Source organism: Bombus affinis, chromosome 7 (genome assembly GCF_024516045.1).
Source record: "Bombus affinis isolate iyBomAffi1 chromosome 7, iyBomAffi1.2, whole genome shotgun sequence".
NCBI lineage: Eukaryota > Metazoa > Arthropoda > Insecta > Hymenoptera > Apidae > Bombus > Bombus affinis.
The window spans coordinates 11,002,975-11,020,519 of NC_066350.1; the positions used below are offsets into that span (position 1 = coordinate 11,002,975).

The 17,545-nt window shown below is 45.0% G+C and overlaps 1 protein-coding gene across 12 annotated transcripts in view; it reads left to right on the forward strand.

Moving 5' to 3' along the window:
• Window positions 1-17,545, forward strand: part of LOC126918939 (cell adhesion molecule Dscam2-like) — a 173,332-nt gene that overhangs the window by 124,379 nt on the left and 31,408 nt on the right. For all 12 annotated transcript variants that reach the window (XM_050727514.1, XM_050727515.1, XM_050727521.1 and 9 more), the window contains 2 exons: window positions 9,453-9,778; window positions 15,790-16,039. In XM_050727514.1, the coding sequence (XP_050583471.1) occupies window positions 9,453-9,778; window positions 15,790-16,039 (576 nt within the window). The remainder of the gene's footprint in view (window positions 1-9,452; window positions 9,779-15,789; window positions 16,040-17,545) is intronic.

The window sequence follows — 17,545 nt, forward strand, 5'->3', positions numbered from 1 at the left end:
AACAAGTAGATAAAGTCAGTCCAGCTTCAAATAATTGTTCTCGGAAAAGTAGCAAGAAATCCATTAGAATCAACCTCGGCAATTTACCATTATCCGAAAGATGCACTTAATTTATCACGCTGGAATGTACACGCAGACAGCGCGAACGTCGTGGAAGACTATAGCGTCGAGTCACGGGAAAGATAAGACAGCGAGAAATTAATTGATTTCTCCAAGCGCAGGCAACATTGCGAGGCAAAACGCAAGTTTGCGAGAGTCGGTCCGCATCAGTGTCTCGCCATTGCGGCACCTGTCGGTTCCTCTTTTTATCGTAGTCACCGCCATTATCCAACCTAGCATTTTTCGCAAGCTTTCACTCGCTACTTGCCATCCTCGTCACATTAAAGTTAGAACGCCACGACACGCCGCCATTTTAGGAAAGCGCCGCCTTTTAAGCCGACTGTCCATTAAAACAGCGGTAGCCGGATGAACCGCGAGTCGTTTTAAAACTGGCATTCCTTAAACCAAATGCAGCCACCGCGTTTAGCTCGTGGACTAATGGACTACGTTTCGATCGACTCGAACGTGAGACAGCAACTCGTTTCCCTTCTCGATGTCCTTTCGTCGCAGCGAGCGAATGATTCGCGTCGAAACGAAATCGCCGTGGAAAGAAATCTGAGAACGCTTTTTGCTCGCGACGTTCTTCGAGGAAAGCTTAATCTGTACTCCCTGTCGTGTTACCAGCCTCCTCCCTGTGACATTTAGCGTTTCCCCTCGTGTGTCTGCCAGATGGGGACGCGACTGTTTTAACTCGAAGCACAGCAGCTTGGTGCGGGGATGTTGAAGAATTGGTTCGCGTGGAAACATCAAGTTCCTTGCGTTTGTCTGTTGGCTCGACGAGTAGTTTTGGCTTTCGTATTATAATACGAAGAAGAAGTTGGCGAAGATTGTTTCATCTAATAGACTCTCTCTAAACGATAGAACAATCGAAAGCAAACATTTCATCCTGTTGTATACGAAGTATCAAAGAAATTTCTTATCGCGGATTCGGAAGCCTGTGTACATTCGCAAATGCAATTAGAGCATAACGTTGTCTCCGAACACAGAGTTCGCTCGCTAACAATCTTGCTCGAGCAAACTGGCGAAATTGGAAGTTTTATCGGCGTATCCGGGGTTTCAGGTTCCTGTATCGCGATATTCGCCATCATTTATCGATATGTAGCTCTGGCTATAATCGTATAATTCGATACCACGGTCACTATGGCGAAAAGAAAGTTCGTGACCTGACAAAGTTTAATCGAGCGTCGAATTAGTTCCATGGTCGAATGGTTTTCCGGTAGTTTAGCATCTCTCCTCTCTTTTATTCGTCCGAAATTCCTGTCGACGCCGTGGTTTTTGCACGGCGAGCAACTCGATAGCCCGCTAGGAACGCGCCGTGGGTTTCCCGTCCGAAGAAAACTGGTATTTTCGAGTCTCGGCTAAAATCCAAAGAGTAACTCACACCGACGCGCATATCCAACGTGACAAAGAAGATTCTCGCCACCAAAAAGTTTCGCCAACGTGACGCTTTATTTACGATTCGACCGAACGCTGTTGCGCAGGGATCATAAAAGTTGATGACAAATGAAACTCGTTTCGAAGAATCGGTAGGTGCGCGTGGAGCGTTGATTTTGTGACACGATATGAAAGGAGGATGTATATTGTTACATACATAGAAGATGGCGCAATAGATGTTCAGGTGACTTCTACAACTTTCCCAAGCTTACGATGCAAACAATTTGCTATTTTTGAAGGTTCGTGTACTTATTTTAGTTTGCGAGGAAATCTTCACTTTACTTTCGAAAGCCAACAAAATAGGATCCATTTTCCTTTTTCTGTAGATATACAGAGTTACGAAGTCAGTCGAGAGGCATTCGATAAAATTTCGTTTGCCGCGTAACTAGTCGTTATCTCAAAAATAGTGCAATAATTTACGAAAACCAATTATAGCAGTAGCAGTTTTATTAATATCGTACAAACTCTTACTGTGTACACCGGTGAGATCTTATTACTAATTTACATGTTAAGATGTTATATGTTTCAAGCTAAAGAAACATCCTGTAAACTATCTACGAAGTAACGGTTTGCAGGTGCGAGCGACACAGCGGTAAGAGTGGCGCGCAACTTGGCCAAGAGGTGGTTATCGCGATGATAAACGCGGCCGCGTTGGAAATTGTAAATGCAGATTTATAGCGTTTATTCGCTACACCTGGGAGGGTTGGGGAAGGAAGTATAGATCTGGATCGGGGTGGCGGGAATAAAAACAAGCAGAAGGCTCGCGGGTTAGCGAACGTTGCACACGTTCACGGTATTACTTCTAAGTACTTTAAAGACTCTCGGGCTGGCAACGTGGAAAAATGTTGAACTTTCGTAAATCCATGGAATAAGGTGAGCGGAGTTCCGTCGTGGTGTGCTATTATGAGATACCCCCGTGGCTTTTTTGCCGGTCAATGGCGGCAGGATGCTCGAGGGATAGCAGAGAGAAAGGGGTGGGAAAGATAAAGAAGAAGGGAGGTTCGAGGGTGGAAACAGAAGAGCAGCAAGGAGGTGGAGGAAGCAGAAAGAAGAAGGAGACGCGGCAAAGAAAGAGGACGGGGTTGGATATCGCCCTATTGGAGACTCGACGAAAACGCAAAGTACAATCCACAGAGCCAGGATGCAGCCAGTCTGCGGAGCAACGTAGGCAAGAAACAATGCAGCCATCACGGCTCCAATCCCTTCGCTCGCTACCCCGCAATCTTATCGAGCCCAACCTACTTGTATCTCTCTTTTCCACTTCGTACGTAGCGGCTACGTGCGTTGTGTAGTCGCCGTCGCGTCGGTTGTGTGCATACATAATACATACGTACAACTGTACACAGGGGAACGCCGTTGTACGGGCGAATAGGAAACCACCGAATGCGATGATTTGTAAGGAACTAGACAAGTAACATCGGGCTTCTTCGCGCACTGCTGGAAGACTCGACGAGCCGGATTGCACCACTAAGATATTCCACACTGGTGGTGATTTTCTCCTGTTCGGGGACTTCTTAAACACAACCGATTACTATGACAGTCGATTGTTAACTGAGAATTGCGCCCCTGTAGAGCACATCCGAGGAAACGAACGTCCTTACGAAGGATCTTGAACTTTGCGAACAAATTACATACATACATACATATGTAAATGTGCGATGCAATTCTCTCCTTTAGACGTTACAAAATGTTCCGATATAATACACGTAAAACGTGAATCGATGTTTGAAACATTTAGTTTCCTTGAGTCGAAGGAGCACAGACGAGAAGGTGAATAGTTGGAAGATATAGTCGTTGACGAAGACAAACGATGGCAAAGCATCGTTTTACTTTTTCACGTCAAAATGCATGCCACCGCGATTCATCCAAGCTAGCAAGTTATTTGTCCCGCTGAGTTTTGAATTTTACACTAGAGGATACCAGATACGCATCAATCTTCTTGGATTTCACACCTCGGTCCTCCCGAATACGACACGTTAATCCTGAAGCTGCAGAACGTAGTCGTTAATTTAACAACAGAAGAGCACGTCGACGATCGTTCTCGAGAGGAGAGCAAACCTCCTCTTCAGCCACGAATATTGCCGCGTTCTCCCCTGCCGTTTTTCACGAACCGTTTGTTTATTTATACGACGGTTCTCTGCACGGCGATACTCGATGGAACTACGACAGAACAAGTACGTAAATACCTTCTGTCGCGAAGAACAAACCGGAAGCCACACGGCGAATTACTTCTGTTCACAGTCGCGTGCCGCAGAAAAAGGTCGGAATGGAAACTCGAAGAAGAAAGAAGATTTTTGCCCGCCGTCTATTCAACACTTTCAAAACACGTAAATCTTCTCTACAGTGAGCGATCGGAGTCGCGGAGGAAGAAAATTCCGCGAGCAAAAAGCTCCACACGAAGAAACGTCCTTTTACGGAAAGAAATCTGTGTCGAAAAGTATTCCGTCGGTGGTTGAAAATCACGTTAAGCCTCTAAACCGAAGTACCTTAATCTGTGATTCTTTCGCCAAGAACGGTTCATGCGTAGCAATGCTGTCGTCGCGTGATCGGGATTAAGCGTTAAGCAGCTTTTACAATAAGCAGACACGTGTTCGACGAGGGCAACGGATTCTCCTTTCCGCTGGTATTGTACTCGAAGAACGACATTTTGAAGATGATGAAGCGTATCTGTTTATAGTACGGACAAATATGACGTAGATCGATGAAAAATTTATTACTTTTTCAGAAAAAGATGACTTCATACAAGCAGGGTAAGGTAGAGGTAGAGCTTTGGATTAGGAGGATATTTGCATCCAGTTAATTAATTTATCCAGTAATCGGCCCATTTGGATTATGAACAATTTTTAAATCATCTACATTTGAAAACAGTGAGATATATCGTATACTTGCATCGGCAACTCGGTGGCCATAGTTTTCTCAGAACATACGTAACTTCTCGTCTAACAAACTTGTCAAAGAGAAAGTTCGTTCAACTAATATTAATATTGTCGATTGTATTCATCTTAATTTAGCGACCTGTCCATTCTCTGATATTTTTTGTCGTTAGACTCGAGGTACACGACATTTTCTCATTCTTTCGTTATGATGCTAAGGACTACTGGTGTCTCGTAATATACAAAAAGTTTGATTATTCCGTGCGAAGTAGCAGATCGAATTCTAAGATGTTGAAGCTTGGATGACCCAAATAACCCCAGCTTCTACATCAGAAATATATATATACATCACCTTTACTGTCTAAAATCTAAAGCGCGTATTTCGATAATCTATTGCAAATTGTTAGGGATTTGATGCTATATCTCCGTGGCGTAAGACAGTCAAACATTGGCTGTAACGCAGCCAAGAAAAATTACTGTCTGTCCCGAACAGGCAAGTACTTTCAAAAGTGTGTGCCACTCGGAAGGTTCCCAAAGGCAAGGTACGGTTGGCAACTTCCTCGTGGCATTCGCACCGCGATAAATCTTCATTTCCGCCGTTATCCTTCTAATCTAATATTCTCGTTGAGTTACAGCTTTGTTCGAGTGCGCACCCCCGTAGCCGCCAGCTCCGATATCTGGTAATTTTGACGGGGAATAGTCAGAGAGTAAAACGAGCTAGATGGTAGACGCGTTTCTACCACTCTGTCAGCTCGTATAAATCAGATATAATTATTCGGAATTGTGGCCCGGCAGTACGCACGGAAACACGTGTACGTCTTCCGCGCAAATTGCGCTTCGGGTATCGCACGTTGTGACCTGAATTCTGAAGCAATCAGCGACTGGCATTAAATTACATATGCGCTCTATCGGTTCGAGAAGCCGCCACTTCGATGACGTAATTAGTCAACGACGTAATACGGTTTGCTGGTAACATAGCTACCAATTAATGTAGAAACCGGAGTTGTCGAGTAATTAATGAAGCCTGAACGATCTACTAATTCCCCTCGCCTACCAGCAGAACAACTCGATGCCCTTTCGACTTGAATCTTCTTGGCGAGAGGAAGTTTCGTGACGACAACGTTATGTACATGTACTTGGGTTACTCGCAAGTAGATACCTGCACTGTACATGGTTGGTGTAGTTACACCAAAGTACTTGCCATTTCCGTTCTTTTATTTCACCACTAATTTCGAAGGTTACGCTTAAGCGCAGAAAACTCTGTCCCTATTCCCCTTTTTTCCTTTCCTTTTTCTTTTTTTTTTTTTTTTTTTAATTCTCTTGTTCATCTCGGTTTTCTTCCACGTGGTAAGAGATATCATGGAGACACATCGAATGCGTTTAAGGAATTATTTAGGGTCGAGGTGATTCATAAGGCTGGTACGTTGTCGCGTGGACGTGAGGAATGACGTAGGAGGAACTTTATCGGCGGAAAAGGGCGAACGCGAAAAGCACGAGTCTCGCTATGGTCGCCAACAGACACATTGTGCGGCTAATTAGTGGCAACTTTATCACGGTGAAGTTGCTTGTTCCAGGTAAATACATGAGAAAGACCGGGCGCCATTTGAAATTCGCTTTGCCAACGATACACACGGCCGGTGTATATTTAATAGAGTCTTAATTGGAGTCGACGGCTCGAAAGGTTTAATTGGACATCGTTCCGCCGCGGTTTCTGCTCCCTTCAGCCCTGCTTTTTTCTCCCTGCCGCGCGCCTCTGCCGTTCGCTCTGTCTCTTCTTCCCTGTCCCTTTTTCTCTAACGCTCTTTCACGTGACCTCGCTCGAGGACCGAGCCTCCGGATTACATAGTCAATGAGCGATGGTTCAAAGGATATCAAGATGTTCGTTTGAGCACACTGTCTGTCCGTTTAAACATCGCGCGCAGCAGCGCCGCACCACGCCGCCACTCACTATCTCACTCTCTCTCTCTCTCTCTCTCTACCTCTCTCTACTCGATACCGATCGTCGAGTTTCTGTACTTCGAAATCATTTGCCATTGCGGCCATTAATTAAAATTTTTCTCCATGTTCGATTTTTTTGGCTACCGCAAAGCTTTGCCCCGTGGTAAGAGCATTTCGACAAAGGATACTTTTCGAAATTTTGCACGAGACTATCCGCGTTCTTCTTCCCAAGCTAATTCCCCGTTTATGTCTGCGAAGATTTCCTGAGAAACTTGTGTGTGGGATAGTGAAGGGGATCTTGTTTTTCAAAAAGTCATAACTCCGGTAGTAACGTATTAAGAAGTAAATTCTCTTAGGAGATTTCTGTACGAAATTTGTACAGAAGGGACAATTTTGATTCGTTTCCAATTTAAGATTAATCGGCAGATCGTTTAAGAACATTTACAAGCCGTACGAAAGTCATTCGAGATTCTTTAGAAGTTATGTTTCGCTTCGTTTAAGATCTTAGGGTTATCGTATCAAGGCTACTTAGAAGCCATTTAAACTCAGCCAGAAATCATTCAAAAGTACTTCGATGTCATTTAAAGATCTTTTAAAGAATGACCGGTAGATAAATCACAGGTCAATTCCATTTATAAGCCATTCGGTCGTCCGAAGAATTATTCGCTCAAAGAGAATTAAAAAACTTTCGTGTATGGAAAACTTACATTACACTCCGTAATATCTTAAATAGAAATTCATAGTCCACGTTTAACACTGACAAGTTCATTCACTTCCGCGTATATATCAAGATCGATAAATATTATACGCGGAGGGTAACAGGTTGATTGACAATCCAGCCGATTATCTATTTAAACGGTAAAGATCCAACGAACCGGAAGTAAGAACGAGACACGCGGAGCTGTCACAGCCGAGGGGGCAGAATTATTAACGCGTGATCAAGCCTCTCGTCGCTAGGAGCAATCGGTGGCAAGCGAATTGCTTTCTTTTTTCTTTTTCTCTCTCACTCTCTTTCAATTCGAGTATCGATCGATCATCGAAGTCGCACTCTCTCTCTCCCTCTCTCTCTCCATTCCGTGTCTTTTTTCTCCCTTTTTCACGGTTTTCTACCCCACGCCGACGCGCCGGTCACCGTCAACGCGAACGACGCTGACGTTGAGGCGTAAGTCGGATGTAAATGGCATAAAAAGTTTTGAACGTGCATATGCACGAGCCGATGCAACCGGGAGCGGGAGTATGAACAAGGGTGTGGTGGCGGGGCGTTGCTGGAATATGGCAACTGGAATTGCACATTGGTAGGAGCAAGAGAAAGAGGGACCGTGCTCCCTGGAGAAAGAGGGACGGTTTGAGAGGCAACGACAGAGAGGGAGTGAGAGTGAATATAGGCAGAACGAGACGGATAGAGTGCCTGAGCGACAAAGAGAGAGGTAGAGGCGAGCGACGATCAATACGCCATCAGCTTAAATTACAATAATAACGGCGACCAGACAAAGCGAGCGGACCATTATAAAATAGTGCAGTCGTAAAAAGCTGCCGTGTCGCGGAGTTCAACCGTACGACAAACACCACCCACCGTTTAGTCGATGCCGAAACTGAAATAAAATGTTCATCCATTCGGATATATATATCATGGCATTACGGTCGAAGATGTGGATAAATCGATAGTATCGTGTCGATTGTTACTTGTATTAATGGAAGATCGATGTATATACGGAATTAGTAGGATTCCCTGTCCACGGACAGTATGAATTTCCAAGTCATTAAGCGCACCTATGCTTTTTTGCTCGACCATAGATAATCAATTTTAATAGTGATACGTCACTGTGAACGATCTCTCTTCGCGTGTTCCTACGTTCGTCGTCTTCGGGAAAAAAACAGAGCGCCTCAATTTCGTGACGCGCAATATTTAAATGTCGCCGTTTCATTAACATTGAAATTATAACGATGTTCGAACAACACTTTGCGTCGATGAGCTTACATTTTGCAGAATAAATGCGCTGCATCCGCCAGATTTTTCGAATTAATAATAAAGATCCTTAACCGCGCTTGTTCGCGGTGTGTAATTAACACGATAAAATAATGTGAAAATGTAGAATTAAACGAGAGAGGAAGGAAATAAATGTAAATTTGCCGAGCATACTAACTCGGATAATACGTAACAGGGACAAAAGGAGCTCTTTCACAGCTGTGAAAAATTGATACCGGGATCTTTGTCTCTTTCAACAAGTCCACGGAGATTTCTTTTCCCGTGAACGTCCGAAAGATTCAAAATGCGTTTCGAGGTATCAAGTGAGAGACAGTCGAAGAAAAATTTATTCTTGTGGCCTGCACTGTCTTTTTTTCCTCTCCCTCATCTCTGTTTCATTTTTTACTTTCACCGTTTAATACTTTTTCATCGTTAGGTTTCATCGAACACTCTCAAACTCTTTAAAACGCCTTGAGAATATTTTCTTCAACGCTGCAAATTAATCAGGATCGTGAAAGTTGATCGCGCGAACCTTGAAATAACACATCGGTTCCAAACTTTTGCCATTTTACCCATTCCACGATGAGAATTCACCATTCAGCAGACTAACTGTGCTAGAACAGCCAGCGCGCCGGTTCGTATTTTCGATCAGGGACTTAAAGCGAAACGTTTTGTTCGTCGGATGTGTCCAAATTTTTGCTGCTCCCGCATACACAGTTAAAATTGAACGCAACAAATCGACCGCCACGCTTTGTTTCGTTCTCTCTGTTTCAAAATATTCGTTCCACTGACTCGCTTATAGAGACAACCGTTCGATAAACTCCCTTACTTGCTTATAAAACATACACTTCAAATTTAACAACAGTACAGTTCTACAATTGTATCATTTCGCGTTATTATAGAATTTGAAACTATACCGCAAGTACTTACATCAAGTTTAATATTCTATGGATTTCTAACAACTACGGCAACAGTTGTCGTGAATTACAGACATTCGGTAACTTTGCTCGGAATCTCAGTCGAAAATGCTAAATACCTTTGCATTATAGAAAAATATATAAATTTAACCTACAGCTATTAACTCCGCAGGCAATAAACCTATTTACGATCCAGACGATCGAATAATCTTTTTCCATTTTCAGATCCTCATACCCCAGTTCCGCCAAGGTTCAATGAAAGAATGAGCCCAGCGCCTATACGCACGGGAGAGACGATCGTCCTTTCCTGCGTTTCACAAGGAATCCCGCCGCCCATGTATCTATGGTTTCGTGAGTCCGTGACGGGCACGGCGATGATCTTCAATTCAGAAAGGATCTATGCGAGAGCGGGCGCGCTGGTGCTGCAATCGGCAAGGGCGGAGGATGCAGGACGATACGTCTGTCACGCCAACAATACGGCCGGTTCCGAGATGGTCGAATTGGAGGTTTCCATTATAAGCAGCCTCTCCATTCACCTGGTACCTCAACAGGTTAGTTTTCGGTACTCTCGTTTAATCTTCGTACCAGTATCGAGCGCCATTTCTATCAGTAGCCTTTAAAATGATCGTTCGATCGCCTGTTTTATTCGATTGGTGATTCAATTAATGTACACGATGATGCGTGACTTATTTACTCATGTAGGATGTATGTTGATTATCGTTACTTGGAAAAGAGACGAATTGATAGAAAAATTGGGTCATGAAACATTCGACGTCAAAATGAAACGTTAATTAGATATATTAAAATAATGTTAAAATATGACAATATAATAGATAGGCGTCCTCTTATCCGGTCGCGCTTTAGTCGCCCATATTTTTAATTATTATAAAGGAAACTTCGATATTCAACGAAAGAACACACCATCTGTTTTCATTTTAAATGGTAAATGAATTTTTCTGCAACTAAATATACCTTTCGCGTCATATACTGATCGCTGTTTTTAGAATAACCGACTGTTTATTATTTATACGTTTACTCGTTTAGAAATTCCATAAAGAATGGTTACGAGAGAGTCTAGAGTCTACCATCCAATGCATATCATTTAGCAGACCTCGCAGACATTCTCAGGACGAGTTCAGTCACGGTCTGTCCAATCTCGAGCACTCATCTTTCCATGCATTTCGAACGTTCGCAAGCACTCGCGATAAATCACGCAAAATTCCCTTTCCCATTTTTATTCGTCAAAGTAGCTTGTAAATAACTTGGTACTCGTCCGGAAAATTGAAAGTTAGCCTGGAATTCATTCGGAATAAACATCACGTAAAATCGATTTGGCCTGCCTATAGTTTCAACAGGTTAGCATTCGTTTCACCCCGGTTAAGTATCGCCAGCCAATCGATTCCGTTTTATCCGCTCGAAGGAAGACTTTGATTCGCCTTCGATATTGGTTGAACGATCGACGATACGGACGGACGATTATTTAAACGAAAAAGTTTCGTAGGTTGCTGAAAAAATTGTACGTTCTCTCTCGTCCACGTGGTGTCTCAACAGGTTAAAGGCATTCTATCCGGCGTCGATTGGATTTCTGGAACGACCCGAACGATCCGGTCGTCGCCTTCCTGTTTCATCCCCCGCCGGATTATCCCAATACTTCGAGAAATCTTGAAACGCGCATCGCGTGACGACGTCGTCGATCGCTTCGACTCGCGCGTCACAAGTTTCCGATTCTCGAGGAAGAAGGGCGATGGTGCCGTCCGGAAATAAATTCTATAACGTTACGGTTGCTCCGTAAGAAGCAGCAAAAGGACCGCGCGGTTCTCGATGATAAGTAGCTTCTCTTCATCCGACTGATACCTCAACAGGTTAGCTCTCTTTTATTCTATTTCGTAAACAACTCGAGAGCTACCGTGGTTACTTTTTCCTCTTTCCGCTTTCTGTTTTTTCTACCCTTTGCTCTCCTCCCTTCTTCGTTTCCTTCTCTGTCGGAGAATGTTAAGGCTTCTCGACGAGCGCCGATTCTATTTTCAACAGATCTGTAAACTACCCCCAGCGTGCTTCCCTCGCAACGTAACGGTTCGTTGCACCGCGACTTTGTTAAATCGATGATCCTCGTTTCTCCTACCACGGACGACTACCTACGGTATCTCGAGGTCGCGAGCGCTTCACGAATAAATTCGCATCGACTACGGGGAAAGGGGAATAAGAGGGAAGTCTGGTCTTCGTTGTCATCGTTCCTGTCGCGTCGTCGTTGTTGTCGTCGTCGTCGTCGACTAATTCTCATCGATGTGGATAATTGAACATCACGTCGGAGTAAACACGGTAGCGCGGATAACGACAGACCGAGTTATCATCCCTGCCAAGACGATGGATAAATCTTGAAAACATCGCACACAGTTGAAACACTTGGTGTACCTATCTGTGAATATCGGCCGAAGAGAAATAACGAGCAACTCGTTCTGTTCACCGTGAACGAGACGTTGCTATTAATTAGTATTAACTTCCGTTAATTAGTAAGCCGGTTCGTGGAGCCGCTTCGAACCCGGTGCGATGCAGTTCCTCGTAGTTTCTTTGATCTTTTAACAAGCCTCGGTAATTGTGTTGGCAATGTTTCTCGGGACGATGAACGCGTATTGTGACGACGATAAAAGAGAAACCGATCGAACCTACCACCCTGAGTCGATCGACGTGCCTATGATTCACAACGATCGTGATTCGCGCACCATGGTTTCGTCGTTGCTGGGTTGCCAAAGTTATTGGATCGTGTCGAACCCCCGGGTGAATCGTGAAAATACGCGTCACATACCGTGCTAAGCGTAACGCGTAACGGTGGCAGGTCAACCTCGCAAATCGTATATCCCGTCAAAACAACGAATCGCTGTCCGCACTGTACCGGGGCTGGTGCCGGAGCTGCTGCCGGGGTTGACCTCCGACGTCGCTGTAAGCGTATTAACCGGGGCGTCGATTGGCCGTGCAAAGCGGAATAATTAATAGCGTTTAAAACGAAATGTCAAAGGGGATGGATGCAGGTTGGTCCATTCAACCAATCGCCCTCTCCCTTCTATCCCACGCGAACGTTGATCCGATTTTCGACTAAAATTTTCAAACTTGTCGTTGAACGATTCGACGCTCGATTACGGTCATCCGATGCCGATCTCCAACCATTCGGCACAAAATATACCCTCTCTCCCTTGTGAATTTGAGAAACGCGCACGGGATTTGAGAATTCCCTGCATCGGGACTCGTAGTTCGTTCGTTCGTTTGTTCGTTCGTTCGTTGGGAAAGCTGGAAGGTTTAACCATCGTTGGAGCGGAAAATAGGCGATGGTTTTAATGTGTGCCGAAATTCGGTAACGGTAAAACGGATCGGAGCGGTCGGTCGGTATGTGGTCGTTACAACGACAGTCGATGGATCCTATAAAAAAAAAAAGAAAATAGGGATCAGCAATTGGTCCATATCATATCTTGGTAGAGAGAGAGAGAGAGAGAGAAAGGGATCAGGGAACAGAATCGATGAAATATCATTCATTCGCTGGAAGCTTCTCGCATAACTTTCGCAGTCACCGGCAAAGAAACGCTCATTGCGGACGAATTCCCTCGTGTATTAGCCGGCATTTGCTTCGATGGCGCTTCCTTCCATTAACGTGGCCTATTTTGTCCTCGCTTTATTAAAAGCATCGTCGCGTCTTCTGATCGCACGCAACGCTTCTTAACGCGAACTTCCACTTAATAAACTTTTTCATCGACTGTTTAAACAGATAACCACGACGGGGGGGCTACCTCTTCCTGCCTCACAAATCGTAGTTTAACAACGTAGCTACGTGGACCGGTCTCCAAATTTTTCGCCCCACCAAAAATCTTTCGCGATACTTAATACAAGGCAGGTGGAATATACAGAAAAGGAAATAAGCCAGTGCAATCTGATTTATTCTGTTTTCACATAACAAAGATCGTTCCATTCTTCTAATCCTATGGAACGTTTACTCGACGACGCTCTCGCGAACGTAGCGAATCGAGAAAATTCCGCTGCATTCCTCCACTCCAGCTTGGGCACACAGTCTTGTACACGTTCCACAAAATTTATGATTATTTGCCCCTATTTTTCTAGACATTCTCGCAATAATTCTCCCTCTCTCTCTCTCTCTTTCTTTCTCTCTCTCTCTCTCTCTCCCTCTCTCTCTCTCTCTATCTTCTGTTACTCCATTTACCCGGTATAGGAGACGCCTGGAAGGAAGACATCGAGTCGGTCTATATTGCGGTTATATCGACAATGTAAACGCATCGTTGGTCGTCGTAATAACGCCACGATACCGCGAGAAGAAGACAAGAACAACGGGGACAAAGCGTGGATCGAGGTGCAACTCGAAGCCCTCGCGGATTCGCCTTTTTTTTCTTGTTCCTTCACCCCTTGCAGCCAGCTCGTTCGGTCGCCTTTAAAGGTGGCATCCTTGCGCATCTTATTTCCCATTCCTTCCTCCGGCTGCTTGAATACCGTATCAAAGGATATTTAAAGCGGTCTTCGGTTTGAAAGAAAGTTTCCTTCGGGGTCGTGGAACAAAAGAAGCCAGGCGAGAGCAACGCGCGCGATCCTCTTGACAATATTTAATGGCCGTCGTCGTGGTTCGATTCAGCACGCGACGCCTCTCGTCGAATTTCTCTGCCCTTGAACCGACTGTTCGCGCCCCGTAACCCGAGGAAATCGGCCCCGCGATCCTACAATTTGAATATAGATCCCGCGGCAAGTTTATTGCAATCCATCGAACTATACCGGAGAAAATCGGTCCTTTTTCATCGATCGGTGCACGCTCGGTGTATTATATGCCCGAGGAATCTCTTCCACAAGCCTTTGACGCATGGAACGCCTTCGAAATTCATGACCCGAGGGCGGTCGACGTAACGCGAACCCGGCCCAAAGTGTACACTATACAATGTACATTGCACATCCATATGAGCGTACGTGTATTGATATATCGGTGGTAATCAGGGCGCAGAATCGTCGTTGCCGTATATCGCCAATGACCGAATAAACGGGCCTCTTCAATAATACATAAGACGAGATTCCTAGCTAGATCAAAGGCTCGTTTCCTCGATCGGTGATCAATTAAGCGACTGAAAATGCATATGGAAATGCCAGTAAGCTACTCCATTCAACCGCGTTCCGGTACATCGGATTCAATGCTTCGCGGTAGGCATGCGGTCTGTCTTGCCTGGCTCTGTCTTTTCTACTTAGCACCGGTTAATCCTACCATTAGGATCGTTCCGATGCTTGTAATATAATAATAACGGTGTACTAAGCATTGTTGCATATTATAGTACCAGTTTTCCGAGTAATTAGAATGGTAAATAATTTACATCAAGAGGCACTGGAATGTAATGGAAAATAATACATCGACGCTCTCTAGATATTACGTAAATTGCTGCAACGAGATCCGGTGTCTTGCCCATTCCATATCCGGTAATTTGATCGAGTCTCCTTCGATCTGTAGCTGCAGTTAAATGTGAATCGTCGTATCCAGAATTCAATCGTCTCGCGACTTATTATTGTTTCGTATATAAAAGCTTCGTCGTTGAAGCGCTCGCTTCAACTCGTTTACAGAGAACGATTCTCGTTAATAGATAAATCAGATGTGAGGGCAAACTGATCAAAGGAAAATGACCGCGCGACCCGGAAGCAATTAAGCTCTCGAAGGTAGACGATGAAATACCAAACAGGACATTCGATTTGCCGGTATGCTGGCGCACGGTGTACTGGAATTCGCCTCGTTGTGCCTAAGCACGTTAGGCGTTTTCTCGCAACGCGGCGTGACGTTCCAGAACGATCGCGTGCCACTTAGCCCTCCTACCTTTTTCACGATCACGTTTGTATCGACCTCTACAAAGCTGTCTACCGCGCATTAAACAGCTCCGATCTCTGATAATTTCGACGAAACGTTTGACAGAGATCAAAGGATGCCTTCCCGGAATCGATACTTCGTCGAAGTTTCCAAAATGGAGAAGGAAATTGGAGGCAGGTATTAATATGGCGATTCTTCTTGATAAACGCCGCGAGCAAAGCTCAACCATGATATTATCTATCGTCTTTTGTGCACACGCCAGATTCCAAAGAATCCTGTAATCGGATCTTTACCTTCCGTCGTTACAATTACAAAATACGTGCTTCTTTTGCCAACTAATATACGTATATATTACATAATGTACATATACATAACGTATAACGAGTCATCCTTCGAATAGAATCACGCAAATGCTATCAGATATCGGTAGTCATAAAATCTGCAGCCGTTAGTTTGCTAACGTGTTGAAAAATTATCGTACAGGATATAGAATGTAGCGAGCTGGTATCGGGTAGTTAGCTTTCCGAAATCCTTTCTCGGTTATACACGCTCGTGCCGGAATCGATGTTCACGACGAGAGGAACATCGCACAGCTGCTGTAGCTTGAAAGCAGAATCCACTCGAAATCGGCCAACTTTTCCTTCGGAACGATATTAAGTTCCGAGGACAGCCGAGGATATTAAATATGACATTTATTGGCGAACGTGCGCTCGGAATCGATAACTGTTGCAGGTCACCGTCGACCTCGGCAAGGACGCGGAATTTCAGTGTTCCGTCACTGGCCAACCAATCCCGGTGATCTTCTGGACCAAGGACGGACTTCCCGTGGGAGAGAGCGCCTCTGGTAGAAGCAAGATCACGGGGAAAGATGGCTCGACGTTGCGCGTCTCTTCTGTGGTGAGGGACGACAAAGGAATGTATCAATGCTTCGCGAAGAACGACTACGAGATGGTACAGGCGACCGCGGAGCTTCGACTAGGGGGTGAGTGGCTTTAATCTTTAAACTCTCATTCGCCCCTGTTTTATGAACAGTGCGTGGATAAGACGGGGGAAATGGACGAGACCAGAGGCCGTTAACGCCGTGGCCCTGGCACGCGAAATTACCTTTTCGAAAGTTAAAAATTTAAGGCCAATGAAAATATATCTGGCGTTAGACCCCATAGCTGGCGTTACCAAAGTAACCCCTCACTAGCCTCCCTGCCGCGCGTAATTCGTACAACACGAAGACGTACTTAAAGGCGTTGCGCAAAGAGTCAAGACGGATTAGTATACCTAAGCGCTCGTAACCTGCTTCCCTGGCGAGTTCCACGAGCTCCATGGAAGTTTTATAAAAGTCTCGTTTGAAAATAATAAGGCTAAATTAAAGCTATTACCCGTTAACCAAGCACCGGCTTGGTCTCCATTGCAAAACTTTCGCACGACTACCTCGTCGACTTTTTTTTTGATAGCTTTTCATCGACCATTCGCGAAATTAAGTCCGTTAAACGAGGTAAAAAAAAAGAAGGAAGGAGGGGTACGTATTACGACGACGCTTTGTCCGGTCGGATGGGTTGAATATTTTTAATTAACGGGCACGTTCGCCTTCTGATACGCATCCGTGGCTCTCGATCGACCCTTAGAGCGAGAGAAGAAGGACGAGGAAGAAGGCCCTTCATTCGACTTAGATCCATCGACCAATCGATATCGGACCAAGTATAAAATTCTACGAACCTTTAGTTTGGAATTTCATCTGGAATTTATATCCAGTCTGGCAACACGATTCCACGCTTCGTCGCATCCGGCTGCTCACCCCTTCCAACTTATTTGCAGCGAACGGTACTCTGTCTTTCTCTTACTTTCACCCTTATCTGTGTCCCCAGGAAATCCCTCGTTCAACCGAATTCTTTCATTATTCCGTCGGTTTCTATCCCGATCTCGTCGCGTCTCCGCGGTCTAAACCCATTCTCGCGAACGGAACGAGCCAAGTTCGAGAAGGGCGACGCGACAAAAAGCTCGGTCTGGCTAGGTAGATGGGAAATAAGACTGCGCGAGTCGTGCAGGAACGAGAAGGAGTATGAGGCACGGCGGACGAAAGGAAAGAGTGAAGGAAGGGCGAAGAAAACGGCGAAAAGAAAGGAGAAAAAGCAGGAGAGAAGCGTCGAAAGGAAGAGAGAAAAAAATGCTTAACGAGGGTGATGCATAATGGAGAAAGGAGAAATCCACTGGTTGGCGTGCCGTGAAATAAATACATACCATTTGTCTTAGTCACGAGGGTGGGAAGCCGGGCGAGGCCGCCGCCAGCTCGTCGAGTGAAAGAAACGCATCGCCAGCGAACGAAGGGATGAGAACGTTGCTTAAAAGTGTTGGTACCCGCTCGAAATTCCCGCGCAAAAACGAACGCCGCAGTGTCCAGGACGGATGGCCGCTTCGTCGGCCAAATATTCCCCGACTGACGTCTTTAAAACTGGCGTCGTCGACGAAAAGGTCTTACTCCCTGTGACATAATCCA